This window comes from Onychomys torridus, chromosome 1 (assembly GCF_903995425.1).
Source record: "Onychomys torridus chromosome 1, mOncTor1.1, whole genome shotgun sequence".
In the NCBI taxonomy this organism is placed as follows: domain Eukaryota; kingdom Metazoa; phylum Chordata; class Mammalia; order Rodentia; family Cricetidae; genus Onychomys; species Onychomys torridus.
Window position 1 is genome coordinate 15,182,765 of NC_050443.1, and position 25,422 is coordinate 15,208,186.

Genomic DNA, 25,422 nt, shown 5'->3' on the forward strand with positions numbered 1-25,422 from the left:
TGCTATAGCGGTGCTAGAACCCAATTGTCTTTGATACAGGTGTGCTACAGTTTCCAGTGCCTTTTTGGCATCTTTACCCTCTTTTTTTATGTTGTTGATTATTTGGGTTTATAGTTAAGGATGTTAGTCCTTATTAGTCTCTTTTTGTTAAGAGTAGGACATTGAAACAGGTACACATGTAGTCCAGGCTGGCCTCAAATTCCATATGTAGTTCCTGCTATCTCTACCTCCAAAGTGCTGGGATTACAAACATGTACCATGACACCTAAGTTCCTCACAAGTCTTAAAATTGTGTGTGTGTGTGTGTGTGTGTGTGTGTGTGTGTGTGTGTGTGGTGTGTGTGTGTGTGTGTGTGTGTGTGTGTGTGTGTGTGTGTTTACTAGGGATTAAGCCCAGAAGATCACAGTCAGAGGCAAGGACTCCACTAATGAGTTAAATTCAGATTCCCTCTCTCTCATCTATGAATGCATGCCAATGTGTATGCAGAGGCCAGAATAGAATAATATATATGTATATATATATATATATATATATATATATATACATATATATATATATAATCCTCTACTGTTCTCCACCTTACTGCCTTGGCACAGGGCTTCCCACTGAACTGGAAGTTCACCATTTCAGCCATACTTGCTGGCCAAGAAGGAAGCTATTGGAATTAACTTGCCTCTACTTGCCTCTACCACCCAATGCACATGCAGCCATGCCTTGATGTTTATGTGATTGATGGGAATTCAAATTCAAAAGGTCACTATGCTTACAAGGCAAATGCTCTTGCCCACTGAACCATTACCCCAGACACCAGATCACCAGATCCCTTAACATTTAATTTTCTCCCAACTTCTTAAAACACGGAAGTCTTCTCTGTACCTGAAGCATCTCTCTCTCTCTCTCTCTCTCTCTCTCTCTCTCTCTCTCTCTCTCTCTCTCTTTCCTCTCCTCTCCTCTCCTCTCCCCCCTCTCTCTCCTCTCTCCTCTCCTCTCTCCTCTCTCCTCTCTCCTCTCTTCTCTCTCTCTCACATCTCTCTATTTATGTACTTGGACTTAGCAGAAGAAGGGGTAAAGAGAGAAAAACAAACTCCTTCCTAACCTCTGAATTACAGGTAGTGTTACATTGTGTGCATGTTCCCAAGACTTAAGGCCCTGCTCTCTAACTTGCTATTGAACAAGGCTAGCACAGAGTTAAAACTGTGGCTTAGGATTGACTCACTGAAACTATGAATTAGGAATTGTTGACATCTCAAACTAGGTGAAAAATCAATGAGGCCAGAAGCAGGGCCAAACTCTCTGATAAGGTCTGAAACCACCCTGTCCACAAAAGTAGGTGTACAATTTATTTAATGATTAAAACAAAGTAGATTCATCTTTTCAAACTGAGCATTGTGCAAACTGATTTTCCTCAGTCTTGTTCTTGCTCCTTTATTATCTCCAGCTTGATGCTAGAAGAAGAGATTGAGGGTCCTAGTGTTGCCAACAGAGAGACCCAGACTCAAATCTTGCCTGTGTAGTTTTCCAAGTTGATGACCTCAATTTCTCCACTTATAAACTATAGACATTTTCACACCTCAGAAATGTGTCAAAATTAAATCAGAGACTGGAGAAATGGCTCAGTAGTTTTCTATGCTATAGGTATTTCTAACTATAGGTATTTTCAAGCCTCAAAAAGGTATCAACAATCAAGGACCAGAGAGATGGTTCAGTGGTTAAGAGCACTGATTGCTCTTCCAGAAGGCCCAATTCCATTCACAGCACATACATGGTTCACAACCATCTGCAATGCCAGTTCCAGGGATCTGATCCACTCTTCTGGCCTCCAAGGGCACCAGTCATGCACATAGTACACAGTCATTCATGCAGACCAAATATTCATACACATAAAATAAAATTAAAAGGTGCCATGTTTATCACCTTAGACATTAACTACTTCATCATTATACAATGGTATATGAATCAGAACAGGGTAATCCATAAGACTATCTGATTAAGTAATAAGTTTTGAACATCTATCAGCCAAAACACAATATCGTAGTCACCCTGGGGTTGGTCTCCATCAGCTGTCTTTTATTTGTTTGTTTGTTTGTTTGTTTGAGGATAGGTCATATTTCCCCATATCTTTATACACCTGCTAAGTTTGGGTTTTTAACCTATGTACTAGAAGTGAGACCTTGTTGGATTCTGTTATGTTCTATTGAAGAATATTGTGGCATTGTTTTTGTTTCAAAGAGCAGTTGACATAGCTAAATTTAAATGCTCAGTACTGAAACTCTGCCTCAGTGCTTCTAGCTATGAGTGTTTCAGTTCATAAGTACCTAAATAATCAGTCATAAATTTGGGCAAGATTTATACATAGGACTTGATCTCATCTTGTCTTGTTTTCTCTGATCTTTAGAATTTCAAACGTCACTACCAACTACACTGTAATTAATCACAATTAGCTCTGTTGCCTGGCTCTTGAAATTTGAGAAAAGACAAATATTCCATCTGAGTTTTTGTCATCCCACACGGTGCTGTTCATGGCCTGCCACCCTTAGAATGAAACCAAACAAAGACAAAAGTGGGAAATCCTTCACTCAACTCTTCCAGTATCTGCTTTTCTCTGCTCTCTAGAAATTTTAGTCAACTATGAAAATATTTTTTCATAGTGTGTAGTTACTGTTCACTGGATTCAATAGGAGCTCACTCAACCACTGCCAGAGATGGAACTCCCCTTAGAGAATTCACAACATCTTCATCCTCATAAAAAATATATTTTCTTCTTTTGAAAGACAAACACATGATCTCACATACATGGAGAGACTCAGAAAGCTGAACTCATAGGAGAAGAAAATAGGCTGGCAGTAGCCAGAGGCTGGGAGAGGAGAAGTGTTGGTCAAAGGATTAGAATATCAGGTAAGCTAGAGACATAAACAGATCTATTGTGCAACACGAAGGCTGTGGTTAATAACAAGGTATCATGTTCTGGAATACTCCTAAGATTCTGAGTGTTCGCACACAAAATCCTTTGTGACACAATATGTATTCTAATTACCCTGATTTATCGATTCTACAATGTATAACATATCAAAAAATTGAATTGTACACCTTAAATATATCTGGTTACTATTTGTAATTTAAAAAGAGGTCTTACATACGAGAGACAGTAGAATACATGTTATATGAACACAAAAGTCGAGCTCCTAGGATGAAGACTAGGGGAATGGATCAGGGAGAGGGAAGAGGGGCTAAAGACAGAGGATCAACCAAAACAAACAGAACCCTTTATGTTATATGCTAATTATATTGAGTCTTAACGTAAAAAATGTGGCCAATATCATTTACAAATACAATACATCAGGAATCCCCAGGGGCACCTTCCAGTCCTACTTCACGGAGTGGCTGAGTAGGGAGGTACTCTCCAAGAGACCAAGAGATATAGTCTCAGCTCCCAGAGAAGGTGAAGACCACCGTAACAACAATGATGAAAAGCCTCAAGTAGTGATATATGTATATGTGTGGATATATACATTTTGTTCTATTCATCTCACAGTGCTGGTTTTGGGAGAGATGGATCCAGGAGGATCCCTGAGCCTCATTAGCCACACAGGCTAGTCAAATCGTTGAGCTCTGGGTTCAGCAAAAATATATTAGGTCTTAATGTGGAGAGCAATTGAAGAAGATACACTGACCTCTGTCCTCAACATGTGCACAATGCACATGTACACAAACACAATAATAATAATAATAATAATAATAATAATAATAATAATAATAATAGGAAAGGCTTGTTTTGTATTGGATTATAAATTTCAGGTACATTTGGGAGGAGCCATTTGTGTCCTGAGAGTTTTGGGTCAGAGTGAGAGATGGCAGGAAGTTAATAAATAAGATTAAAAGTGTGTAGGGATGGGGTGGGGGAGGGGGCAATGGTCAAACATCCATTCTATTCCACGCATCTCATGTCTGAGACCTGGCTTGCGTGTCAGTCTTTCCCCTTCTTCCTGGAGAACCCATTCTGCAAGAAGCATTTCACACAGGGCTCTTCTGGGTACGCCTTCCCACTGCTCAGTCCTAAGTGGTCCATTATTACAAGCGGTCCATACATATATGCATTTGACAATTATTCATGAATAAAGAGGATGTGAACGGAAAGAGAACAAGGGGGTGTATGAGCGGGTTTGGATGGAGGATAGGGAATGAGGGGAAGTGACGGAAAAGAAAAGAAAAAAATAGGAGTGAGGAGGAGCTGACTGCTGAAGTTCTCATAAAAATTAAAGCAGAAACAAAGGCTCCCAGAGCTGGTAAAGACCCACCTCCAGGTGATGAGAATCATGTGTGGAAAACCAGCCATGCAGGCCTCAGATGAAAGGTGTTCAGGTTAAACACCAAGCTCCAAAATGAAGAAAACAAATGAAGTGAATGAACAGATCCAAATAAGAAACAGCAGCCTCCTCCTTTTTGATAACAAAGGTGAAATGTAAACACTTCGACTTGGTTTTCTTTGACAGCATGAGTTTTGTTTTATTTTTTCTTAAATAATAATTTCCTGTGTTTGTTGAAGTAACGTTTTCCCCAGTGTGCTACAGGTTTCTTACAGGAAACTGAGGACATTGAAGAAACACGTTCATGAAATGAGGCCTGTCCCCATCCACCACTGGCGCACTGGCTGGAAGAGCTGGACATGGGTGTTAACAGTTTGTTATCTCCCACGTAAGAATATGTATGTATGTAAAGTATATATCTTTTTAACTGGGATTATTAAATAAATAAATACAGATCTGTTCTTCCAAGCTATTTCCATCCCATGTGTCAATCAAACCTCTTTCTCTGCATGCATTCCACATGTCCTGTTGTTTTCCTTGTGGGGAGGCACTCCTGATGGAGGGTGAAAACCAGACAGAAAGGAGCTGGACTTTCTTCTCTCCTCTGCTTTTCCCCTTCACATGCTTTCAACCACCACTCCCCAAACTCTTTCCTAATCCTTGTTACAACTGTGAAATCTGAGAGGCAAATATTTTCTCTCTCTGGCCACAGCCTTTTGTTCTCAAGAATCACTCACTACCTTGATACCAGTGACCTGGGGGCAGTGTACCCTGGTTGACCAGGTCATAACTGGTTAACGAACCAAAGGATGCAATGGGGATAAAAAGTCAAATATCTCTCTTATTGAGATACACTCGTTCTTGTCTATCTAGTTCTGGAGTTCTTTTGTATGGAGCTTATGGTAATGCTTAAAAATCATAGGTGTTTAGGGACAACTTTCTGGGGATTCCTAAAAAAAAAAAAAAAAAAAAAAAAAAAAAACCTTCAAAACAGCACACAGGGCTACAACAGACATGTAACTTACAGACACACAGGCCATTTCCACACAGAATTCTCATTAGTGTAGACCCCAAAGTAAGTTGCCACTACCTTAGGTTTACTTAAGATTTTCATTGGGAAATGTTTTGATATTTGATAGAGTGGTGGTTGCATAACACGGTGAATACACTAAATGCCACTGAGATTTTCTCTACGAACATTTAGTTCATATGTTATTTCATCTCACTTTAAAAGAAAAGGAGAGACACTGAGGAGGCAGCCCGGCAGGTAAAGGACATGTTGTATAAGCACGGGGATCCCTGCCCCCCACATCAGAAGCCAGGCATGGTGGCACACACACTTTGGTTCTATTCACCTCACAGTGCTGGGGTTGGCAGAGATGGATCCAGGAGGATCCCTGAGCCTCATTAGCCACACAGGCTAGTCAAATCCTTGAGCTCTGGGTTCAGCAAAAATATATTAGGTCTTAATGTGGAGAGCAATTGAAGAAGATACACTGACCTCTGTGCTCCACATGTGTACACATGCACATGTACACAAACAACAATAAAAATAATAAAAGGAAAAGCTCATTTTGTACAGGATTATAGATTTCAGATACGTTTGGGAGAAACCATTTGTGTCCTGGGAGTTTTGGGTCAGAGCAAGAAGAGACCACAGGAAGTTAACAGATGAGATTAAAAGTGTGTAGGGATGGGGTGGGGGAGGGGGCAACGGTCAAACATCCATTCTATTCCACTCATCTCATGTCTGAGACCTGGCTTGTGTGTCAGTGACTTCCTCTTTCCCCTTCTCCCTGGAGAACCCAAACATGTACTCAAAACAATACTCACAGAAGGATGTGCAAGCAAAGCGAGGCAAGGCAGAAGCACCTGTCATAACTTACTAATCAAACTGATAACAACATGAAGATATTCATAAACACAGAGGACTCTTGGAGATGACAGGGACTTACTAGGAGGAGAAAGAAAAAAGGAGAAGTGGATAGTCTATGGTGAGGAGGGAAGACAGACAGCAGGGCAAAGTCCTGTGCAGGCTTCAGCTCCATCCAGAACAATCTGAGCATCTAAAGATAATCTGTACTTGCTCAAAAATTGCTCAATAGAGCATCAGCCCTTCAGGATAAACTTTCTATTCAGAGCTCTGGGGGTGGAAGGGCCCCAGTGTTTGGCTTCAGTAAAGAAGTACTGGGGAGAGAGGTTTCTCAGACACCCTCTCCTGGTCCTGGAGGCACTCAAACAAGATAGGCATTTGCCATGGCTCTTGCTTGCCCACCATAACTAGATGTTAGGACCCTGTTGGTGAAAACACCACCAACTTTGGCTCCAGGACACAGAGAGATCAATCTTGTACTGGCTAGCAAATTGTCTCCTTGCTGGCTGGCTTTCATAGTACTGGAAGTCGTGAGGCAGAGACTTCTAGGGAAGAACATCTTATTCAGTGCTGGATACTCTATGCTACAATAAAAACCAGAGATTGCAAAAGACAGATTGAACCCATCTCCTATTTTTATGGATTATTAAGCTGCAATAATGAATGTATAAAATGGCTAATATTTGTTGCCTTTATGCATTAACTCGTTACTACCAAGAGGTCATGCACTCAGTGCTTGGGCCCCTAAAGCTCAGTTTGTCAATGAAGTCAGCTCTTCAAGGTCACACAACAACAGAGAGGATTTCAGGGAGACTGACAGGATTTGGGGGGGCGGGTCTTCCCAGGCTAGGGTTCCATTCCTTGCCTTGCCCTTGCTCTTACCCACTCACCCAGAAAGGGAAACTAAGGCCCATCAAAGGGAGATTTTCTGTGTTCACCACTAACTCACTCTGGAAGCCTGTCTTGAGATACTGCACTTACACATGTCTCTTCCAGGTGACTGCAGGCACCAATCCCTCTTCTGTGTGCCTGTGTCCCTCCCACGTGACTTCAATTCCTGCTCTGTCATTCAGGTGGCCACAGAAATCAATAAGAACAAATACACTTGATCTCTCCTGAACTCTTCAAGCTCTGTTCCCATTCTAGCCCTCCCACACCCAACCCCTGTACAGATCATGGGAGCCTGCCAGAACACTCAGGGATCCTTCCTGTTGCCACCTTCACTGAGAAACAAATTCTCCAAATTGTTCCCTTCCTCCTATTCAAGTGGAAACAAGGGGAGAGGGCTAGTGCAGGTGCAGGCTGGTAATAAGGATTAAGAAGAGATTACTACCTGCCAAGCCTAGGCTAATCCCATTCCCTGCCTCTTCCAATTCCAAAGTCAACAAACAGCTTTTCTCTCTGCTTTCTTCTATGCCCCTTGTTTCTCCCCAACAGGCCTCAGAGTCCAGCAGCCTAGAATGAGATGAGTGAGATGCCACTCATGGGAGTCCCAGCCTCGTCCACCTCCACCTATCTAAAGCTAGGGCACCACCATAAGTGGTCCACTCATCAAAGACTGCCAGTCTCCATCTGAGTCCCCTCCCAGGGCCTAGCTGAGGCAAATCCAGAGCCTGTATGATGCCACATGTATGTCTTCATTCAGGCAATTCCAGTGACAACCTGCCTCCACTCTCAAGGTCCCTCTTAGCCTAAAAAGTGATTCTACTAATGTCCCCTTGGTGTCAAGTTCAGTGCTAAGTGCTTTCTGACCTTAATGCTTCATAGGGACAATCTCAATGCCAGCCTCATCCTCCTCCCTCCTAGGGCTGCTTGATATTGACATAGCAACTGTCAGTTTCTTGTCTTTTGTCCACTGCAGATTCCAATCTCAGCACTCACCCTGTGGCTAAGCTTAGTCCCCATGTCACTCCCAGGCTGAGCTGGGCCAGGCAATGAAGAGAAGAGTGAGTCAAATTCCAGCTCCTTTATGATCTTGGCAATTTCAGTGAGGTTGATGATGCACCAACTCTGTAATTACTAAAATCCCACAGATGGGATACACATAATCTTCCAAGGGAGAAGGTTCATCAAAAAGTAACTGTCCTGATTATTATAGAAGAATTTCAATGTGGGAGAACAGTGGCCCCTCTTCCCTTCTCTGTGGCCACCCTTAGCATCCCAGTGTCCTCTTCTGTTCCCCATGCTGGATGCTTACCTAAGTCTATCAACCTCCATTCTCTCTTTCTGCTAATAATATCCCCTGGCAATGCAGGCATTGGCCCACTTACCACACACCCCAATTATGACACCCTCCCATCCCCTATGCTCTCTTCCCACTGGTGGGGAAAGAAGTCTAAAAAGAGAAAGCTGAAAATGTAGGCTAAGGTGGGTTTTGATGCCTCTGACTTTCAGGCTTTTCACATCTGTGACCCTATGCCACCCTCCATGCATCCATATGTAAAGTGGGGAACTTCTGTAAACAACAACAACAATGAGCCAGTGAACCCAGATCAGGATAGGGATGAGGAGGGAGGCTTTTGTAAATTAGAACTTTTCTACCATAGTCGTGGTTGTTATCATTTCTCAAGACCTAGACAATCCTTCTGACAACCATGAACCTCAGTTGTTGTCTTTAGTGGTATACAAAGTTCCACTGGAATAGGATTTTGGTCTTCCCCACCTTTCCCAGATCCTATGTTCCAGAGGTCTATCCTAGACTCAGGGACTTCCCTAATGGTTCTAGGAATCAAGAGATAGCCTGGGGCCAAAACCAAAGTATATCCACACCCAAGTACAAATGTGGACTCCAAGATCCTGTTGGGATCTCCATATACTTCTCCCAGGTACTCATCCACAGTCATTCTCACCTTGTGATCCACAACCCATAGCCCGGAGTCTCCCCTTCTTGGTTCCTTAAATTCAGGACGCTCTTCATTGGGAGATCCCCAGAGTTAGGTGTGGTGGTGTAGGCCTTTAATGCCAGCACTCTGGAGGCAGAGACAGGTGGATCTCTGTGGTCTACACAGTGAGCTTCAGGCTGGCCAACACTACATACTGAGAACTTGTCTCAAGTAAGGGAGAAAATGGACTTTCAAATTCACAGCCATTCGCCCTGTTTCAAGCCAATGAAATACAGAATTCTTCTCTCCTGAGATCCTAATATCACATCATTTTAGTCCCTTCCCAGGGGAACCCGCACCCAAAGCTCAGAAGAGTCTCCAATATAAATTTTATGAAGGATTCAGTTCTGGTTTCTGTCTACTGTCCCATTCCTGTGTAACACATAGCCCTGGAATACTACTTTCTCAGATGTCACAAGTTCAGTCTACTCTGTGCTAATCCCTCATGGGGCACTCCTCCTCCTTGATTGTTGACTATGTCCCAAACTTAGTCATGATGGGGGCATAGTCTGGAGGTGAAATGAGACAATTACATAATCAAGACCAAAGGCCACCCACCCTTCTACCTCAGGATATATAAAAGCAAACTAATTCAGCCATCACCATCTGTCTGTCTGTCACCCTCATTGCCACCATGCTGGCCTCTGGACTGCTCCTGGTGACCGTGCTGGCCTTCCTCATCGTCCTGGTCTTGATGTCTGTCTGGAAGCAGAGGAAGCTCTCAGGGAAGCTGCCTCCAGGACCCACCCCATTGCCCTTCATTGGGAACTACCTTCAGCTGAACACAGAGCAGATGTACAACTCCCTCATGAAGGTGCCACTGAGCAGGGAGATGGGTAGAATGGGGGCATGGAAGGATGCTCAATTTTGATTGAAGCTTTGTGGTAGGGTATCACCAGGTGGGAGTGTAATTTTAGGCCGGGGGAACTGTGAAGAATTAGCAACCAGATCCTAGGCATGTGAGATCACATCTTGGGACATCCCATCTGATAGCTGTTAGAACTCCAGAGAAATGAATCCCAGACCTGACATCAAGGTCTGACCCCTCCCCTCTAACCTCACTCATCCACTTCCACCAGATCAGCGAACGCTATGGCCCTGTGTTCACCATCCACCTGGGGCCTCGCCGAATCGTGGTGCTATGTGGACAGGAAGCTGTCAAGGAGGCTCTGGTAGATCAAGCTGAGGAATTCAGTGGGCGTGGCGAGCAGGCCACCTTTGACTGGCTCTTCAAAGGCTATGGTGAGGGAGACAAGGTAGAGGGGAATGTGGCAGGGGACATTTAGAAGGCATCAATTTCCTCAGCCTTGTCCCTGTTCCTCAGCTTCTGTCCCTTCAAGGCTATCTTCTCACATCGGTGCCTCCTGCTGTGTCAGGTCTGGACCCATTACATCCTAATCTCCCTGTCTCTCTGCCTGTGTGTCCTGATCCACCACCCATGCCTCCTCTTGCGCCTTGGGATTCCTCTATCCAAATCCTGCGCCTCTGAAGCTTTCCCCGCACTCCACACCATCATTCTTAGCTTCTGTGATTGCCCATGATACTGTCTCTCTTCCTCTCTGCTGCTTTCTTCTTCCACTGTCAGAACATCACAGAACATCTGTTCCCAAGTCCAATCTCCCGACAGCAACCCTTCCCAAACTCTCTTAGTGTCTCTCTCCCTATTTCCCTCTCTTCCCTAGCTCAATTATAAGTCTTTCACAACTGTATCCACCCGCAGATCTCCACAGTCTCCCTTCTCCGCGCCTCTTGCATCTGTCCCTCTGTCTCCCTCTTCCTACTGTCCTCTAACTCACTCTCTCTTTTATCCGTAGTTTTGTGGCACCGTCTGCGTGCATCTTTCTCCTCTTGGGGAACAGTGCAAAGATGGTCAGTGGCCAGCTGTGCCCCTCTTCTCTGACTTCTCCCTGTCCCTCACTCACCTTCCCAGGAGTAGCCTTCAGCAGCGGAGAGCGGGCCAAGCAGCTGCGGCGCTTTTCCATCGCCACGCTGCGGGACTTCGGCGTAGGCAAGCGTGGCATCGAGGAGCGCATCCAAGAGGAGGCGGGCTTTCTCCTGGAGTCATTCCGGAAGACAAACGGTAAGCAGAGCCCCGCAAGTTCTCAGGACCGACCAAGGGCAAGATACTATAGGAAAAGCAGCACTATGATCCAGGATGGGAACTGAGCCAGGGAAGAGCGCCCTGGTCTCCGCTGTGGGTCCTGGTGTCCCGGTTTTGGCAGACTCCCTACTGCAGCCGGTGCTCATTTTGAATTCTCTGATTCAAAGTATCTGATGCTATCACCCCGCGAGGCTTTTTTCCTAGTCCCAATGTCTCCCTCTTCTTCTCCCTCCCCATCCGCAGGTGCTCTCATTGACCCCACCTTCTACCTGAGCAGAACAGTCTCCAACGTCATTAGCTCCATCGTTTTCGGGGACCGCTTTGACTATGAGGACAAAGAGTTCCTGTCACTGCTGAGGATGATGCTGGGAAGCTTCCAGTTCACAGCTACCTCCACAGGGCAGGTAACCTGTTTCAGCCTTGTCCTACCACCCGCAGACCACAGCTGCCAGCTCACTACTGAACTGCCAGCCTCCTTCCATCAGGTACCTTCAAAGTAGCCTGACAGTTGGGTGAGAACAGATGTCAATACAACGCTGCGCCAGAAATCAGAGCCAACACACACACACACACACACACACACACACACACACACACACACAGAGAGAGAGAGAGAGAGAGAGAGAGAGAGAGAGAGAGAGAGAGCTGTCTCAGCGGGCGTTACCATCACAATTCATTTTGCTCAGAGAAACCCTATCTTCATAAACAAACAAACAAACAAACAAACAAAAAAACAATTCATTTTACTCTCTAACTCAAGGTCGCTACAGGAAGGACTACTGAATACACTAGCCCCCTTCAGTTCCCAAGTGCCAGATGCTGCAAAATCCAGGTCACTCAAATCATATGCCATCTGCAAAATGTTTTGGAGCCAGCACACTGGATTATGTAGATGAGTACCGCTTACTCAGCCACAGAAATAGCAAAATGTCTGCACAGAATGTCCCTCAAACACCCCAGTTAAGGGTCTTCCAACACAGCTCACTCACACACCTAAGTAGGGCCCTTTGTGCAGCTGTTGGAATAACAATGCAGGTGGATACGTGAAAATCAGCACTACTTTAAAATACTTTTCTTTTGAACCAGCATATATTGTGTATTGAGCCTATTCACCCCCATATTCCCTACCTCCCCTTTTCTCACACCTTCTCCTCCTTTAGTCCTCTTTGTCCCCTGAAACTGTTTTTCTTCCACTTCCAAGATATACATGTCCATATGTATTCATATATATGTATATATACATATGTACACACATGATTTAATGTATCTATACCACAAATGGAAAAAATACATGAATTCTCTCGCTAAGACTAGTTAAATTTGCTTAATATGATTATCTCCAGTTGAACCCATTTTCCTGAAAATGCTGTAACTTTGTTTTTAATGGATGAAAAATAATTCAGCTGTGTATAATGTATCACATTTTCCTTCTCCATTGCACTGTTTTTGGACATTCAGGTTGATTGCATAATTTTTCTATTTTGACTGTCCAGCACTAATTTAATATTGGAATGCCTATTAGAACTCATCAATCCAAATCCCATTAGTATATGAAGCTGTCTCAAGTCACCCAACCACCTAAACATGTACATCAGCAATTCCTACCAACAACTGGCTGCCTCCCACCCCAGCCCCACACGAATATCCCAAACCTGCATGAATTCCCAAATCTACCTCATTTAAAATCTTGAACAATAGCCCTCATGCTTAAACTATAAGAAAACTCTGGATGCCTAAACTCCTGGACAGGTGATGTGAATGTCCCTCATCTTAAGACAGATGCCACATCTGTTGGGTTTTGTCCAGTGACAGCTGCCTTGGTTTCTCATTCCCTTCCCACCATCAGCTCTATGAGATGTTCTCTTCCGTGATGAAGCACCTGCCAGGGTCACAGCAACAGGCCTTTAAGGAACTGCAGGGGCTGGAAGACTTCATAGCCAAGAAGGTGGAACAGAACCAGCGCACCCTGGATCCCAATTCCCCCCGGGACTTCATCGACTCCTTCCTTATCCGAATGCTGGAGGTAAACCCAGAAGACAGGGAGCAGGATGGGAGGTTCAAAGCCAAGTAGGATAAAATCAAGCACAGGGAGGGGGGAGTTAACAGAGGACCACTCATCAGTCCGCTCATTATAAACCTCATTCAACATCACTATCCCATCCACTACTCCCTTATTCTTGGGAGGCTGTATAGGCTGAGGTAGCAGCCAGTGTAGAGGGCTGCCATGTTCCTGGCACTGTTTTAAAGGCGTAGTTTTATTCATTAGTTAACACCCACAACTCTTGAGTGAGGTTGTATTTTGACTCCCATTTTACAGATATATCTGCAGATATAGGTGACCCTGTCTGATAGCACAGCAAGGAGGCTGTGCATCCCACCTCACTGACTGAGGCTGGTGCTTTCAGCTGACACACCATTTGCCTTTGCCTGTCTTCGTTGCCATTTGCATCTGTGTGACCTTAGCTTTATCGTGACCTTCTCCCATCTGTTCGGAACAAAGATGGAGATTTTGTCATCGGTAGCTTTGAGATAGGATCCTGCTAAGTAGCCCTGACTGGCCTGAAACTTGTGTGTAGGCCAGGCTACCCTCCAGCCTGTGGTAGTCCTCCTGGACCCTCTCTCTGGAGACGGATTCCCAGCATGTGGCATCTGGCCAAGATGAAACTTCATGTTGTTGGAAGAGCAAAGGACTGAGGGATGGGATTCCTCTAGGAAATATTAAGGTTTATAATTAACAAATCAGATCTCATCACCTAAAATCCCTTGTCTGGGGGCTGCAGAGATGCTTAGTGGTTATGAGCACTGTCTGCTCTTCCAGAGCACTGGGGTTCAATTCCCAGCACCTATATTGCAGTTCACCACCATAAGATTCCAGTCCCAGTGGATTCAACGCCACCCGATGCCATCTTCTGGCCTCTGTGGTTACTGAACACACATAGTGCTCTGACACACAAGTGGGCAAAACACCCAGACACAGAAAAATAATTTTTAAAAAGCTCTCTGTCTGTCTCAGAAAAGCCATCTCTAGTTTTCACTGACTCCCTCCATCATGATGTCCTGGCCCCAGCTTTCCCTTCCTAAATATTTCTACCATTTAAAAACTGACAACTAAGCTGGGTGGTGGTGGCGGCGGCGGCGGCGGCGCACGCCTTTAATCCCAGCCCTTGGGAGGCAGAGGCGGGCGGATCTCTGTGAGTTCGAGGCCAGCCTGGTCTACAGAGTGAGTTCTAGGACAGCCTCCAAAGCTACATAGAGAAACCCTGTCTCAAAACAAACAAACAAACAAAAAACTGACAACTAAATTGGTCATTAGAGATCAGACAATTAATTAAGTCATAAATGACAGAAGAGCACTGGATTAGGGTACTGGATCCTTTCCAAAGGTCTGAAACTAGAGAGAACCTGGCATAGCCAGGATCCCTCTTCTCACCTCAGGTCTGGGCCAAAGAGAAGTGAGTTCGGGTAGGGGGAGGTTTGGACAAAACAGAAGGAAGGACACCAAGAGCATAGGAGTGGGTTGGACTTGAATCTTTCCCTCCCTGCAGGAGAAGAAGAATCCCAATTCAGAGTTCCACATAAAGAACCTGGTGATGACGTCACTGAACCTCTTCTTTGCTGGTTCTGAGACCATCAGCTCCACGCTGCGCTACGGCTTCCTGCTGCTCATGAAGCACCCAGATGTGGAGGGAAAGGCTGCAAGGAATGGGAAAGGGGACTATGTGTCATAGATCCTAAATTTGCTTCTCTGATCTGCCACACTATCCCCTACATCTCTCAAGAAACTGGACTCTCAGATAGCTATTCCTATAGCTGTCTACAGAGACAGACAGAGCTGATGGGCTCTAGTTGTTGAATCAACTGGTGTGTTGCTCATTTGAACTTCAAAGGAGCCACTTCCTGATCCCCCAGACCCTGCCTGAAACTCCTCCCTCACAATTCCCACATAATTCTGGTATGATCCAGTTAGCAAGAACCTCCTCCAACAATGCTGATGACTTGCATGTACTGAAAATGATTGACAGTGTCATACACTGTGTCGTGGCCTCCACCCAGTTCTACATTTTTGCACTATCATCCCTCGAGTGAGGTTCTTGGACCCCCTAAACACATCTCTCTTCTTCTCAGCCAAAGTCCAGGAGGAGATTGGCAGAGTTATTGGCAAGAACTGGCAACCCAAATATGAGGATCGCTTGAAGATGCCCTACACAGAGGCTGTGATCCATGGGATTCAGAGATTTGGAGACATGATCCCCATGGGCCTGGCTCGCAAGGTCACCAAGGACATCAAGTTCTGGGACTTCCTCATCCCCAAGGTGCTGACCCTCAAGCCGATAGTGATCTTCATGGGCCTGCAGGCCCCCCTCCTCATTAGAAACCACCCAACCCTCTCTTACTTTCCCAGTGACAGGCTTTCTCTGCCAGTACACCTCTCTGCCCTCCTACATAGAGTCTCCTACATCTTAGATTTCCCCTTAGACTTTCTAACTTTCAAACTTCATACCTCTCAAACATCAAGTCTCAAGACATATAAACTTAATTTACCTAGATCTCCTGTCAGGGGCAGGAGTCACATGTCTGCCATGGATTTTGTTTGGGGGTACATAGTTCCAATACCCTCCAATTCTTGACTTGAGAGACATCAAGTGCACATCCTTCATCACTTACTCATCCTGTCTCATATAACATGAGCCCACACCTCATGTCTCAAGGATAATGACCTCACCTTCCTCAAAGCCCCTCCCTCAAAGCCCCCCAAACTCACATATTATCTTTATCCTCACCTGGGATAACCTAACTTACTCCTCTAACTTCTATGGGCCAAATCTACCTTATCAAATCTTCCTCACCGACAGGGCACTGAAGTGTTTCCTATGCTGGGCTCGGTACTGAGGGACCCCAAGTTCTTCTCCAATCCCAAAGACTTCAACCCAAAGCACTTCCTGGATGACAAGGGGCAATTTAAGAAGAATGATGCATTTGTACCCTTTTCCATAGGTAAGAAGTCACCGTCTAGTGCCAGGCCACTGCTCACACTAACAGAAATACCTCACCCATAGATTCCCTCTGATGAAACCAAATATCTCTTCATCTTGGAAGATTCTCTTGGCTCAAACCCTCAGCCAATTGGCTGCAACCCCCATAATTCCCAAGCACCATGTATCTGGACCCTGGAAAAGTGATGTTCAAACTGTAGTGGTAGATGAGGGACAAGAAATCTCAAACTAAGTCAGACATCTTTCTCAGGTCGCACAACCAGTTCTAAGAAAGAATGTGGCAGCTGGGCATGGTGGCTTTTGCCTTTAATCCCAGAGCTCAGGAGGCAGAGGCAGGAGGATCTCTGTGAGTTCAAGGCCAGCCTGGTCTACAGAGAGAGTTCCAGGACAACCAGGGCTACACAGAGAAGCCCTGTCTCAAAAAGCAAAACAGAAGGAAAAGAAAGAATTGTGGCTATATGGCAGCCGTACTGGAGAAGCCAGACTTCTTCTGTAGGGAAGGCAATTCACATTTCTCATTGTTACAGCCTAGCATGGATCAACCCACCACAAGTATGAGGTAAACTGAGGCTCAGACATTAGAGACTTCTTTAAAGGTCTCAGCCTTTCCTCCCACAGAGAACACAGGCAGGGATTTGCTACATGTATGACATCAAGATCTAGCTTCACCTTTCGCTGTCTCCTCTCTTTAGGGAAAGCGGTACTGCTTCGGAGAAAGGCTGGCTAGAATGGAACTCTTTCTTTTCTTCATGAACATCTTGCAGAACTTCCATTTCAGATCCGCACAGGCACCCCAGTACATTGATGTGTCCCCTAGACTCGTGGGCTTTGCCACGATTCCACCAAACTACACCATGAGTTTCTTGTCTCGTTGAGTCAGGGCTGGATGAGGGTAAAAGGAAGGATGAAGACTAGGCTAGTGGGGACCTAGGGACTTAGAAGGGGTCAGAGGCACAGGAGTGACAGAGGATGTGAATAGATTTGCTGAAGGGAGACTGTCATTTCAAAGGTAGAGCGAGAGAAAGGAGAAATTTATACTATGTTGTGAATAGTAATAATAATAATAATAATAATAATAATAATAATAATAATAAAGTAGACATTATTTATAGACTAAGTATTCTTTGTCAAGTTTATGCTAAAGGGTCTTGAGATCTCACTTAATGCTCATAAATACATGGGAAGGAAAGAGAGTTTATGTCCATTTTACTAGTGAGATACATTCTTTAGTTATAATGTTTCCTTAGTCTAAGTTTACTGAAGTCTCACCAATTCCAAGAGCTCAGTAATACTTGGATGAATATCAGTGTGCATTGGCCTTGGGCAGCTTTTCAAATATCACCACCCTTCAGATAAAACAACAGCTCATTCTATTGCCACATCATCCTGTCCAGAGGTAATCCAGAGCTTCGGGTGGGCAGCCAAGCTGGCTTCACCATTCACTCACCCACACTTCAATCTACTTTTGAGGAATTGATGACCAGGGCATCATCACCCATGCCTTGTTAGTTAAAGTCATTGTGTATGACTCAGAACCATCTGGAGAACTGGAATCGGGCCTCTTCACAAGATCTGTGGTGGAGAAAGACATTTTCAGAGATGGCCAGGAAGTGTGTGCTGATTCATGGATGTGCGTGTAAGTGTGCATTGCAGGGTTTCCTGAGATGCGCATGACCATATCTTCTGCCCCAAGTTAGTTTCCCAAGGCCGAGTGTTTGCTTACACCTCTGAGATCAGAGCCAGTTAAGAACTTTAAGAGTGTATGCACTAGTATAAATCTGATGAGTGGATAGCTGAGCAATGCCCAATCTCGACAGCAACACCAGCTGGGTATCTCTTCTTATTTTTATAATGTCAGTATCAGGCAGACCCAAGAGGGAGCAGGGGTATCAGAGCATGGAGATGACATCTTTGAGAACTGCATCGCAAGATCTCCCTGGTGGAAACTTCAATCCTACAAGCTGCAGAAGAATAAAGAAGGAAAGGGGGTTGGGGGAGATGGCTCATTTGGAAAAGTGCTTGCCAAACAAACATGAGGACCTGAGTTTGGATCACCAGCACCCACTGAAAGTCAGGTCTGGTGGTACATGCTTGTCACCATAATGCTGGGAGGGGTTGAAGGCAGCCCAGTCCAACCAAATCATGAACTTTGGATTTAATTAGGGACCCTATCTCAAAAAACAAAATAGAGAGAGACTGAAGAAGTGAAGAAGGCGTGCAGTGATGACTTTTGAACTCTACACACACGTGCACAGGCACCAGCATGCACATATAAAAATGCACACACACAAAAAGGAGGGTTGCTCAATGTTAGCAATGGGACACACCTTCAGGGGAAGGGACAGTGGTTAGCAAGCCTTTGTCTGAAAGGGAGGGGAAAAAAAACTAACAAACCCTGTAATGTTGGGGGGGAAAACGTTAAAACTCACAAAGACATGACCCAGTTTGCTTAGTCAAGGCGTGTTATAGCCAACCGTGTTCTGCTCAACAGCAGCAGAGCACACATCCTACCGAAGTGCACCTGGACCATTCTTTGGGGTAAGATGCATGTCAGGGTACAAAATTTTCAATCACTTTATAAATATTAGGTTAACTGGAGCAACTCTGATGAACCAAGTGGAATGCAGCCAGAAATCAATAACAAAATCCAGCCACAAGAGCTGCAAGGATGGGAAGACTAAGAAACATGCTTGTTCAAATATGCTTGTTTTTTTCTTTCCCAGGCACTTAAAAACTATGCATATCAGGGGCTGGAGGAACAGCTTAGGCTAAAAAGCACAGACTGCTCTTGCAGAAGACTTGAATTGAGTTCCCAGTGCCCATGTCTGGCAGCTCAAAGCCACTTGCATCTCCAGCCCCAGGGGATCCAACTCTCTCTTCTAGATTTTATGGGCACCTGCACGCTTATGCACATTCACACACAGAGACACACACAAATACACACAATTTAAAAATATGCCTTGTGTGTGTGTGTGTGTGTGTGTGTGTGTGTGTGTGTGTGTATGCATTAATGGAGTACAATTGATGTTTTGATACATGTCTAAATTACGCAATGGCTAAGTCACACCAACAAAAACAATACAGACTTATATAACAGTGATTCAAAGAAATATTGTATGGCAAGTAATGAAATACTTAAATAATGGAATAAAAATAAATATATACAAACTTATGGAATAAGAACAGCCAGAGCAGAAGGTGTAAGTAAATTCATGGCATGGCATTCAAAGAATGCTCAGGTTCAGAAATGCTCTTTTCCCATGGGTCAAAAAGATTCATCACAATAACATGTTTTTTCTTTATACAAATCAGTTCTTTTATTTTTTTGAGATTATATTATTCTAACATCATTTTCCCCCTTCCCTTTCCTCCCGCCAAACCTGCACAAACACAACAGCAAAGGAGAAGCCATATTCCAAAGAAATAACGAGGAGATGAAAAACTTAACAGGATGAGAAAAAAGGAGAAGCAGGGAGGCAAATCAGCAAACTAAAAGAAATTCCCTTCCAACCTGGGTACCCAGGAGGGCAGTGACAGGAGTTCAGGGTACCCCAGAGACTGCAGGCACCCCAACTGAGGACAGACTGATGGCCATAACTGCAGGAGGGAATCATGGTTCTCACAGCCTTTAAATTCTGCATGGGAATTTGCTCTGAAAGTGATTTTTCTTGCACAACAAGCTAACTTTAGAGAAGAAATGAATGGCATTCTTCATCTTGCAGAGAGGTGCATGTTCAGGAGCTCTCTTGAGGTCTGTCGTTAAGAACTAGACTACTCTGGGTGAGCAGTGAGGAGGGGAAGTAGGGTGGGAGAGACATGGTTCTCTGACAAGTCACAATTCAGCATCCTGGGAACACAGATCCAGACTGGTCACAAAAGAGAGTCATGGGAGGGAAATGATTGACCACAAACTGTCCTTGGCTGTGGGAAGCAGTGTGGTCAATGGCTTCAGTTTCTGTAGTAAGGAGCAATATATGTCTCCTCAGATCAAGTATGAAAAGTGCTCAGATAAGGCCATGGACTGTTCAGCTCATGTGACTCCCACAGAGCCCTGGACCACATGGCGGTGGTCTGCTTCTTTACTTCACTCTGAGCTGTTCTGGAATATGCCATATTCTCATCTTTTCATGCTGTCCCAAAGTCTTCCCAGGTTCCATTCCCATCTTCTCTTAAAAGTCTCTCTGACCTTGACAGAATGACCCAATTTCTCTACATTGTCTCCAAGCCTTGGCATCCAGCCCTTCTCCCAATCTGTCCTGTTGGTGAGGCTTTCCACGAGCCGTCTGAGTTTTCATTTCCAGCATCATGTCAGTTTCTTTCTTCAGTGATTGTGACTGAATTCTGTTTTCCTTCCTTTCATTGGCTTCCTCACTTCAGCTTCCTGCTGTCCTCTTGGAGTACATTCATGTCTTCTTCAAACATACTTGTAAATATTCCTTTGAATTCTTTGGAAGTTCTTCTAAGTCGCTCTCCTTGGAGGTCATTATGATGGGATTGGTAATTTTTGGAGAAAACAAGACATTGTTTTGAGGGCTTGTGTTTTCATGTTTTTCTTTCTGTGCTAGGAATTAGCATCTGGAGTTAGTTTATTGGCTGGGTCCCTTCCTTCCTTCCTTCCTTCCTTCCTTCCTTCCCTCCCTCCTTCTTTTCTTATCACCTTTCCATGGAGGTGTTTGTAATGTTTAAGAGAGGACACCCCCCCCCAATCTCTTTCTCTCTCACAAATACACACACAACACACACACACACACACACACACACACACACACACACACACAAGCACACATGAGCACACGAACACACACACACACATGCACACACACAAACACACACATGCACACAGGTGTACACAAATGCACACGCATACACACACACCACCGAGCTATCCTGAAGACTTGAGATAAAGGAATGGCCACAAGTCATAGCCTTCCATAGCCCCTGGTGAAAGGAGCTCTGAGAAGGCAGTTGCAGAGAGCAATAGGGCAGGAGACCAACAGGTTAAAGGGTGCAGGTTGCAGGATGCTCTGCTCAGGCAGGAAAGTACACAGGGAATGTTGTTCCAGCCCTCCCTCTGTAGCTAGGAACACATTTCATCAACTGAGAAAGAAAATCCTTGGGTTTGAGAGTCTGAGGCCACTGGTTGGATTGACTTCCAGAGCTATGTACGTCACTGGAGAATGCTGTAGAGCCTGAGAACTCTGACGTTCCATGGGTGTGCTTTATACTGCTATTTACAGGAGCATCCTTCCAGCAGGGGGACTAATAATTAGGAGGTCTTGGAAGTAGGATGGCAGTCCTCCACCATGACCAATCTCAGAGCTGGGATCACTTTCCACACTCCCAGTGCATTTGGTCATACTTCCTAGCTAACACTAGTCACCAGGAGTTAGCTGGTCTCAGGAGGAAGAAGAGAGCTTGCCCTGCTCACAAACTGAAAAGATAAATGTAGCCAGCAAAGGCCACTGTTATTCAAGAAGCTACCGAGGTGAGGTCTTTGCAGGCCTTTGCAGGAAGGGGTAGGGTGGAGGATGAAGGGTAGAGATATGGGGGAGGGTTATAGGAGAACAACAGAAAAGGATCCACAAGTTTGACTGTTCCTCCCCTACCCCATGTACATAACTGGTAGTATCAGACATTCAGAGGCCCAGAATGGGCTGCTCAAATACCTTGCCTTTTATTTTCTTTTGAGACTTGAGATTGTCTTTTTAAAATTAATTTTAGAAACACATTTATTTTATTACTGATTAGAATCTTGACATTATTTTAGTTTAAAAAAATCTTTAAAAAAGTATTTTTATTTTTTATGTGTATGGGTGTTTTGCCTGCATGCATGTCTGTCCACCAATTTTGTACCTGGTACCCATAGAAGTTAGAAGAGGGCACTGGTTCCCCTGGAATTGGAGTTCCACCATGTGTGTTCTGGGACTTGAACCCAGGTCCTCTACAAAAGCAGCAAGTGCTCTTAATCACTGAACCACCTCTCTGGACCAAAGAAATACTCTATGCTATTTTTCATTCCCTTTAAAAATTATTTAATTTTATTTTTTGATTTTTTTTGTTTTGGGGAAAAATGTATGTTTTTCTTTTGTTTCCTTTTTATTTTATTTATTCATTTATCATTTATTTATTTATTTATTTATTTATTTATTTATTTATTTATTTATTGTTTTTTTTGAGACAGGGTTTCTCTGTGTAGCTTTGTGCCTTTTTCCTGGAACTCACTTGGTAGCCCAGGCTGGCCTCGAACTCACAGAGATCTGCCTGGCTGTGCCTCCCGAGTGCTGGGATTAAAGGTGTGTGCCACCACCACCTGGCTTTGTTTCCTTTTTATTAATTTCCAATTTTTTGATCTATTGTCTTCCTCTCCGGAATGTTCTTCCCCCACTCTCTTTGATTTTATTTATTTAACATTGCTTTCTATGTCTCTATTTTCCCCCACTTCCTTCCTTTATTTCATTAAATTACTATTTCCTGGCTTACTCTGAATAGTTTATAGTGGCACAGCACCTTCTGTGGTAGTTTTTCCATTTTCAGGTTTGTGCTCATTAATGATGTGTTAGTGTCTGTCATGTAGCCCCACCCTACCCCACCCCACCCTCTGGAGCTTAGGATGGACCAAGGGCCTTGCACTCTACCACTGAGCTAAATCCCCAAACCCATGAGAACTGAGACTTTAGCGTAGTTGTTCTTTAAGAATATCTCCAAATGGAACCAGAAGACAAATATAAACCAACAAATGTGCAAATTGTAACACAGAAACACAAGATATATGAAAAAGCAAGGCAGCATGACTCCTCTAGAGAAGCCACAAATTCTCAGCTGCTCAATTTCAAGACTCTGGAATGGATTCCAGAACTGATTATAGGATCTAGTTGTTGACCTGCTTGTTTTTTTTCTGCATGATGTCTCTTTTCCTCATAAGAGCCTGGAAGTGAGTCCAGGATGAGCATTACAAAAAGAGAAACTGTATAGCTCACATGGAGCCCTGGGAGGGGTTGGAGAATAGAGTGATGTTTCAGTAGAACTTTTGACTGAACTGGACACAGCTGTCAGAAGGACCTGCCAGGCCTTCAAAAATAGTAACAGCAACTACTAATATGGCATAAAAAGCCTGACTCTCCAAGATTTCTAACTTATAGATTCTCTGTGGATTACTGCACAGACACTTTGGGAAGTTTGCAAGGTATGATATGTTGGTTATATCATACCTCTTTGCTGTGGATATCAGTTGTTCTGTATGCTGTGAATGTGTTGCTCTGATTTGGTTGATAAATAAAATGCTGATTGGCCAGTAGCTAGGCAGAAAGTATAGTGTAGGCAGAATAAGCAGAGAGGAGAATTCTAGGAAGTGGAAGTCTGAGTCAGGAGACGCTCCCAGCCGCCATGAGAAGTAAGATGTAAAGTACCAGTAAGCCACAAGCCATGTGGCAACGTATAGATGAATAGAAATGGGTTAATTTAAGATATAAGAACTAGATAGCAAGAAGCCTGCCACAGCCATACAGTTTATAAGTAATATTAGTCTCTGAGTGTTTACTTGGGTCTGAGTAGCTACGGGCCTGAGCAGGACTGGAGAAAATTCCAGCTACACCTTTTTTCCCCTTCTTTTTATTATTTCATGTATTACATCTTGACCAAAGTTTCCATTTCTTCCCTTCCCCCCAAGCCTTACCTCCATCTCTCCTGATTCCCTAATCTGCACCCTCTCTGTCTCCCCTCAGAAAAGAGCAGGCCTCCCAGGGACATCAACCAAACCCAACATAATACACTACAATAAGACCAGGCACATACCATCACATCAAGTCTGGACCAGGCAACGCAGTAGGAGGAGAAGGGTCCCATAAGTAGGCAAAAGGGTCAGCAATCCTTCTCATTCCCACTGTTAGGAATCCAGAAAGAACACCAAGCTACGCAGCCATTACATATATGCAGGGGACCTAGGTCAGAGCCCTACAGGCTCTGATCTCTGTGAGCCTCCTCGAGTCCCTGCCATTTGATTGTATGGGCCATGTTCTCTCAGTGTTCCCAACCCTTTTGATTCCTTCCATCCTTTGCCCCTCCCCTGTGGTACCTCTTATTCTCTTTCTTGATGGTTGTTTCCCATTTAATGTGTGTGTGTGGAGTGAGAACGCACCACAGCTCAAAGGTTTGAGAGAGAAGAAGGTCATGACACGCAGCCAGAACCCAAACTTTCTGAACCATCTATTCTTCAAAGCAGGCAGGGCAAGCAAGACAACACACCTACCCTGACACCAGGAACAGTCATTGTGGTACAATGAACCCAGGACTTCCCTCCTGTAGCATTTTCTCTCTACCTAATGATGTGATAAGCCAGGGACCTGATAAGATAAGTGAACAGCTAATGGTCATTACATAAGAGGATACCTTGCTCATGGATGGTGTCTTTGTCCTCATTATCTGGTCCACGCTGTGGTGGTCCCTCCATTACATCTTCTCCAGTTGCCTCACACATTCGCTTTCTTTGTTTAAATCCTCCTTCCCACCTGAGCCCTTTCTTCGTCAGCTGCTCAAAGCAATGACTTCATAGCTGAATAAGCATGTTAAATATGGCCTTCATCCTTTGACGGAATTTTAGAGTGAGGTCATATGACAGCAGGCGTGCAGTCTCAGACCCCAGAAGGCTTTTGTGGAAACCTACTCTTCTCCCCCAGGAACTCTCTGCACCTCATATTTGAGGACACTATTTGATCATTCAGCTGGGTCTAAGCCTTGGGAAAGGCTTGGGCTATCTCCTGCCCTCTTAATGGACACCAACCCTTCCCTTGCCAGCAGCCAGCAGCTGCCAATATCTCCTCAGTCTATACTGTTATATTTAGTTGGTGTATGTTAATTGCCCACAGTTTCTGGCTTTATAAAGACTATTCCTTTCAAGTAGTGTATCATACATCAGCCATATTGACACCCCCCTATTAACCTTGTTTCTCTTTCATGTGTCAGCCATATTGATACCCCCCTCCATTAACCTTGTTTCTCTTTCTTCGCCTTACCCTCCTCTAGTGTCCGTCCCTCCCCTGAGACTCCCTCTTCATTTGTGTAATATACAGCCTTCCTTTCTCTCTTACTGTCTGTCCATCAAGAAGGAAAGTTCCCTGCCCTTAGCTGCAGCAAGTCAGGGAAGATCGGAGGGAGACCCTCCTCCCACGCCTGGAAAAAGAAATAAACAAACAAACAAACAAACAAACAAATACCTTTCTCCTTTCTCTATTTCTCAAAGGAGAGGCCTTAACAACAAAAACTAATGAAGGAC

The 25,422-nt window shown here is 44.4% G+C and overlaps 1 protein-coding gene and 1 long non-coding RNA gene across 5 annotated transcripts in view; one reads left to right on the top strand and one right to left on the bottom strand.

The window, feature by feature from the left end:
• The window catches only part of LOC118576777, a 24,080-nt gene extending 12,430 nt beyond the window's left edge, over positions 1–11,650 (bottom strand). Inside the window, exon 1 of the long non-coding RNA XR_004943990.1 lies at positions 10,982–11,650. This is a non-coding gene — a long non-coding RNA (uncharacterized LOC118576777). The remainder of the gene's footprint in view (positions 1–10,981) is intronic.
• LOC118576775 (cytochrome P450 2A3) overlaps positions 9,694–25,422 on the top strand; it is a 52,043-nt gene continuing 36,314 nt past the window's right edge. The window contains exons 1-9 of one of the 4 annotated variants that reach the window (XM_036176995.1): positions 9,694–9,873; positions 10,139–10,301; positions 10,990–11,139; positions 11,404–11,564; positions 13,007–13,183; positions 14,706–14,845; positions 15,284–15,473; positions 16,014–16,175; positions 16,847–17,176. In XM_036176995.1, coding sequence (XP_036032888.1) covers positions 9,694–9,873; positions 10,139–10,301; positions 10,990–11,139; positions 11,404–11,564; positions 13,007–13,183; positions 14,706–14,845; positions 15,284–15,473; positions 16,014–16,175; positions 16,847–17,029 — 1,506 coding nt within the window. In that variant the 3' untranslated portion in view covers positions 17,030–17,176. Of the gene's footprint in view, positions 9,896–10,138; positions 10,302–10,989; positions 11,140–11,403; positions 11,565–13,006; positions 13,184–14,705; positions 14,846–15,283; positions 15,474–16,013; positions 16,176–16,846; positions 17,177–25,422 lie in introns of those variants that run through there. The other 3 variants (XM_036176996.1, XM_036176997.1, XM_036176998.1) reach the window with 3 other exon arrangements.